At 46.9% G+C, this 6,297-nt stretch overlaps 1 protein-coding gene across 3 annotated transcripts in view; it reads right to left on the reverse strand.

Moving 5' to 3' along the window:
• Positions 1–1,260: 1,260 nt before the first annotated feature.
• The window catches only part of RAP1GDS1 (Rap1 GTPase-GDP dissociation stimulator 1), a 70,887-nt gene continuing 65,850 nt past the window's right edge, over positions 1,261–6,297 (reverse strand). For all 3 annotated transcript variants that reach the window (XM_035890330.1, XM_035890327.1, XM_035890329.1), the window contains one exon: positions 1,261–5,138. In XM_035890330.1, coding sequence (XP_035746223.1) covers positions 5,011–5,138 — 128 coding nt within the window. In that variant the 3' untranslated portion in view covers positions 1,261–5,010. The remainder of the gene's footprint in view (positions 5,139–6,297) is intronic.

A 6,297-nucleotide genomic window follows, 5' to 3' on the forward strand; every position in this document is an offset into this window, starting at 1 on the left:
TCCAGCCCCGGGAAGCGGCCGTCGCTTGCGGCAGGACTAAACATGGTGCTATCAGAACCGTCCCGGACGTTCATCTGTGTTTTACTGCTTTGGAGATGCCCTCGCTGAAACCGATTCTGATTAACAGTGTTGGTTACAAGAGAAACGCTGGTGTGAGCTGGTGATTCCGTTTCCCCTCTCGCTGTGTGTGCCTTTCGGGTGCCTGGGCATGGCGGTTCTGCAGATTCCTTGGAGGCAGATGGGACTGTAGCAGGCCTCGAGCACCGCTGAAGGTTCCAGTTCCTCCCTCCCATTTTTCTCTCTGAAGCTTTTTCAGCTATCTGTAATTGGTCGTGAAACTGTCTAAAGCGAACAAAATAAAAACTACCCCATTGGATCCATTAGCTACCAAATTTTGCCATTTAAAGGGGGAGGAAAAAAAAAGTCTCCCTTAACACGCAGTATAAAAATAAGTGTTGTGACTAGCAGCATGCGCCAGGCAGCACTGCTAGCTGTCGCGTGCGTTTCGGCAATACAAATGTGTTAATAAAAAGCTCCATCCGTATGTGTGTCCTTGTTCACGCTGTGCACATAGTAGAGACGGCCCAGATGCTGCCTTGAGCTCTGGGGAGACTGGGGTTTGGGTTTTGTGGCTCAGACCCGTCTCCGATATGTATATTCCAGATTAGTTCCAACTGAATTTCTCTCTCTGGTTCCTCCCGGGCTGTACAGCAAGGTGTCAGTACCTACCTTTGTGTATCATTCCTCTTCACACGAATGTATTCCCTTGTGTTCCTTTTTTTTTTTTTTTATTATCAGTTGTAAAATTGATTGTAAAAGCCAACTACGCTTACCAGTTGAAAGTATTGCTATAACAGAACTGCATGCCCAGTAAAGCTTGACTGAGCTTTAGTTCTCTGATTTCGGACTGGTTGCCTTCAGCCTAGGAGAAGAGCGTAGATGAGGTGCACAATGTATATTACCTGTCATCTTTAGCGTTAGACTGTGGTATCGTATCACATGCTGATCTCGATGGATGTAACTGGAGTCTACTTTGGAAGTGAATGCAACTTCCTGGTAATTCATTTTAAGCTATTGAAAGTGGTCTTGATCATGCTACTTGTGTTACTGGGTTTTTGTTTTTTAATAGAGGCATTTTTTAGGAATGTTTTAATACACTTATGATGGACAATACAATAGTTTTAATAGTTGTGCAGTATTCTGTATTTACTTGAAGTAAATCATTTTATATGCAATTTGTTAGATAATTACAATTTTATAAATAAAATTGCGTGAAATATGATGTTGTGAATGTGTACTCTTGATGTAGCTTTTAACATTAACAGTACAAAGATACGTTCATGCAAAATTCCTCCAGGAGGAGACCCCCTGCCTCTCCTCCCCCAAACCAACAGGGGAAACAGATGCCCGAGTCTCTCCTATACGGTGTAGAATATTGTGTTCTAATTAAATCACAAAACTCATTATCACACCGCCAGCGGCTGCCCTTGCATGAATAATAAGCTAGTACGTGAGGAGCGCATCCCCCAGTGAGGAGATCCCATATCTGGGGTCAGCTGTTGATGAAGTCTCTGGCTAATGACCACGCTCTGCTTCTTTCTGACAGGTCGTCGGTGTTCCTGGGACCGCTGCGGCTGCTGGCTCCTGCGTCTGTTGGGGCTCTCCCCAGAACCGTTTCCGCGACCCTGAAGTGTTCAGAAGTTGCTGCTCTGCAGGGAGCAGCGCAGAGGGGATTTGCCGTGACTTAATTAAACTTTTGCAAAGGGAGGGAGGTGGGAATCTCACTTTTCTAAGTGCAACATGTCCTTAAACAGGAGCGGTGAGAGCTGACTTACTTTATTGTGCAGGTAAAACCAGGTAATGGTGTCTCGTGCTTGTTTAGACAGAGGAGGAGGCAGCTCAGGTTTTTTAGCCCTTCAAAACCTGCAGAGCAAGCTAATCCAATCCAGTATCTCAAACCTACGGTGTTGCCCACTGATTTAAAAGCGTGTCTTTATGTCCAAACTGAAGTCCAGTGCCTTTTGCATATTTCAGGCGTACGCATTTATCTGAATGTATGGAAATGGTTTGGCAAAAGAAGAACGCAAATGTGGAGGCCTTTGGGGGGAGGGAAGAGCAAAAGTCAACCAAAAAGAAGCAAAGTTGAGGGCATTGCCTAAAGCTTTGTGATGTGCTTGGACACGCTGTTTTCACGATGGGGGTGGGGGGACTGGGAGTGGCCAGCTGCGTTCTGTCAAACTTCACAGGCTTGCATACGGCTCCTTGAAGCTGTGGCTAGTTGCCATTTCTAGGACTTTAATTAAACAAATTACCTTTTCTGGGTCTCGTGGTCTCGTCTGACCAACGCGTTCTCTGGATCCAAGGCCGACGTTGTTGGGCTTTGTGCCTGACCCAAAGGGAAGCTTTTCCTTGTCTTTCCACACCGTGAAATGTAAAGATGTGTGTGCTTTTTATCTTCCTGACTGGAGTGATGCTAGCTCTTGCAAAAGTCATACGGACGCAGGGAGATGTAATACACAAGCCATCGTTTTAGCTTGGTTTGCTGTGGCGGTAGGCATCGCCATTGTAAAAATAGCCTGAGCAGCAGATGTCAAGCTTTGCTTAGGTGTCACCCATCTCCTGAACATCTGATCAGAACTACTGTTGGCGATTTCAATTTGGTTGACTTCAGTCAAGTGAGTCGTGAAACACGCATGGTAGTAACGTCCTTAGATCCTGTTTCTCTTACTAAAAGAGACCGAGAGGGTAAATGATTTACCAGCTATGCAGAAATGCCCTGCAGGCTGCAGCGCGCCTCGCAGCGGCATGGCATTTGTGCGGATAGATGTGGCCTCTTCAGCTACCTCCTCCTGCTGCCCCACGCTCCCATCTTTGCCCTTTTGTGGACTTGTGTGTGCAGGCTTAGTGCAGATTGTATCTGGAAATGCGAGTCACTTGATACTCCATCCAGGGAAACCCCCTGAATGTCGGGGGATATCGGCACTGGCCTTTGTTTGTGCTTGCTCTGGCAGTGGTATCCCTAATAAAAAATTGGTGATAAGGGTAGGGCTGATGCTTAACCTGGGGTCAGTTAGCCAGCCAGGTGAATGGGAATGTTGTCGGTGTCACATCATCATTGGTTGTGATCAGCTCCTGTGGGCACTTGCAGTTTATACCGATGTCAAAGGGAATGGTCTCTTTCTAGACCCAGGCAAGTCACTGGTAACTGGTCTTTTGAATGTATTTTGGGATCTGTTTAAATCAATGGAAAGCATTTCCATGCCTGAGAAAACTTGAGCTCGCGGGGGCCCACTGTGACCTGAGATTGTAAACATGCCAGTTATGTTCAGCAGCGCAGCGGTGCTGTGGTTTTGGAGCCTGAGCCACGGGCTCCTGCTTAGGCTCTTGTCAGGGCCTTTATTGCGCTGTTACTGGCAAACGTCTTTTGAATTTTTCTTAAATAAGAAGCTGTTGTAGAGTTTCGTATTTGAGGCTTTTTCTCTGTGTTTCTGGCACTGGATTGAATGGCCCTGAAATCTCTGCCCTGTGAATGCACCTGTAGCACCCGCTGGGTTTCAGTGCAGTCACAGTCTGAGCTTCAACTGACTATTTGAGGCAAGTTTCTTTTCGTACCTGGCTTGTGTGCATAATCCCTTTCCCATCATGACTGGCATCTTCCCATGACAGTGTCTGTGGGGTAGCCAGTGGTTTCATGGAGCTGGGAGGTGAATTTGGGAAGGCCAGAAGCAGTGCTTTTGCAAGCAGGTGGCATGGGATCGTGTGGGTGCTTGGCCTCTGGGTTCGCCTCTTCTGCTGATAAACAAGGAGCCTGATGCTTCCGAGGCTGGCGCTTCAGCACTGGAAGTGCTGAAATTGCTTTAAAACGTTACAGAACTTACATGATCTTTGTGCATTGTGGGCTTGATGGAGCTAGAGAAGGGCATCGCGCAGTCAAAAGTAACACGTGCTGGTGTGCTGGGAACTGCTATCCCAACGGCTCCCTCTTTTGCCAAAGAGTCGTCTGCTGGTTTGCTTGCTGGCGTGTTACAAACCTACGAAAGAGCAGCTGTGAGGTAAGATGCTGGCAATTTCCAAACTCCTTTACCTAGGAAAGGAGAAAAAGGAAGACCCTTGCATGCTGCATCTCTCACTCGAGCTGCAAAAGATCCACCTTTTAAAGTCCATCTACCAAAAAGACCCCAACAAACAAAAACCCGATCCCAAGCAAGCCTGAGTGCGCTCATACCCACGTGGCTTTATGGGATAACAGTACGGTGTATTCCTGCTAACACACACGGTTGTTAAACCGCGCCGCGCCTCCGTGTGAGCGTACATGGTGAAAGTGGTTGGAATTGTTTCCTTTACATTTGCTCAACTGAAAAGCAGTGACTGCATTGGGGCTGGAGCCAGGAAGGAAAGGGGCCCCTCACCAGCGCGTGGCGGTGCAGCCGTGGCTTCTGCGTGCGAATACAAAAAGGGAGAAACCAGAGGATAAAGTGAGAGCACTGAAATTTTTATTTGTTACTTCTAGGTACCACAAGTTTGACATTAATAGGCAAGACCAATGAATGAGCAGCAGCACATTGCATTCAAACCTGAATCTCCAAAGCACCAAAAATGGAGCTAGATTGACTTCTTAACCCTACAATCAGCACGCTAGCCTGGCCTTGCTGCATCTTGTATTGTCCCTAATTTAGTAGTACATTGTTATGCAGTTAGGGGGCGTGAGGAAAGAGTCATCGTGTAGTACCACTTCTACGTCATCATAGGACTATAACATGCACATTCTACTATGTGGCCCAAGCAACAAGAATACAAGTAGAACAGTTACGGGTGGAGACAGGTTCATGTTAACACCACCTATGAATTTGTAGAAACCTTTTTGGACGGGTACCTACAGCAGTTCATCAGTTTGTGTGGGAACGTTACACGCATGCACGAGTGATACAGTGGAAAACATAGCGGGAGCGGCAGCAGGACGGAGGACAGAGGTGAGATCTGTGATGGGATGCGCTGGAAACAAGACCTTCCTCAGCTTTCTACAGCAAGTCTCTGCTCTGTTAGCGAGGCCTGCTGGGCAACAGTTTTGTTCTCGTGGCTGCGGAGTTTCGATACGACTTCTAGAAAGGCCATGCTCTGCACTTCCCTTTGAAGAGGCTCTGGAGAAAGAAACGGTGAAAGAAACAGAGCTTTGTATGAGATGGGCAAAAGAGCGGAAAAGCTTGGCGAGTGTGAGAAACTGCTACTGAGCCCTGTTCGCGCATAAGCACTCAAATGTGTGCGTACACATAACTTATTTGACTTACTTATTGATTTACACATTTTATTTACTTTTTTGAATTGCTTTTGAGGATGGAGAGAAAGCTCTCCAGGGCCTGGGGCATGTGCGGACTCCACAGATTCCAGGTAGAGATGAAGGATGGAGCTGCTGCGTAGAAAAGCCACCTGGATTGCCTTCCAAACAAGATGCCTAGGAAGTAATTTTAGTGAAAATATTTTTCTGCTTTATTCCTTAAACTAGCTTGACCAAGTGGGCTTGCCTTGCAAGGTTCGCTATGTTGTTCATCTGTATCAGATGGGCTCTGGTGGTTTGTGTGGGGGTGTGAAGTGGGTGAGGTGGCTCTTTAATGGGTGTGTCACCACCTGGTCACGGTTACCTGCCCGTTCACTGCTCAGCTCTGAGGTTAATTCAAGCACAACGCGCGGCGCATTGCTCAGCATGTGTTCAGCACTTAGGTTTTACTTGGAACTGTGGGATGCTGTTTTACAATTCTGATCCTAGATTGCACTGTACTTTGTATTTATAAGGAAAGGCTGGGAACGACCCATAAAACCAAGCAATTTTTAAAAAAAGTCGATGAGTTTTCTCCAAGCCCTGTACTCTGGACATCCCACAGCTGAGATCCAAAGCCATTGGTTTTGTTTTGTGCCCTGTTCGGGCCACTCTCGGAACGCCTACTCAGCAACAAACACCTATGTACAACTTTTTTTTTTTTTTTTTTTTTGCTTCCCAGGTGCTGTGGGGTCCTAATCCCCGAGCTTCCCAGGAGGAATCCCAACCATCTGTTTCAGATGACCTATGCTGTGCACATTTGCTTTTTTTTTTAATAGCAAACTTTGACTTTTTTTTCCTTTCCTACCTATTTTCTTGTTCACATGTTTTGACTTTTCTTGCAGTTTAACCCCTACCGTGTGAGAGCTGGGAACTCCGCCAGTGCTGTGTGCCTGGGATCCCGTACGCACAGAGCAACACCAGTGAAGCTGTTGGGGTGGCTGTGCTGCGGGAGCCCGCCTGCTCTCTTTCTCCTTCTGAGATAC

Source organism: Egretta garzetta, unplaced genomic scaffold (genome assembly GCF_000687185.1).
Source record: "Egretta garzetta isolate BGI_Z169 unplaced genomic scaffold, ASM68718v1 scaffold72, whole genome shotgun sequence".
Classification (NCBI taxonomy): Eukaryota; Metazoa; Chordata; class Aves; order Pelecaniformes; family Ardeidae; genus Egretta; species Egretta garzetta.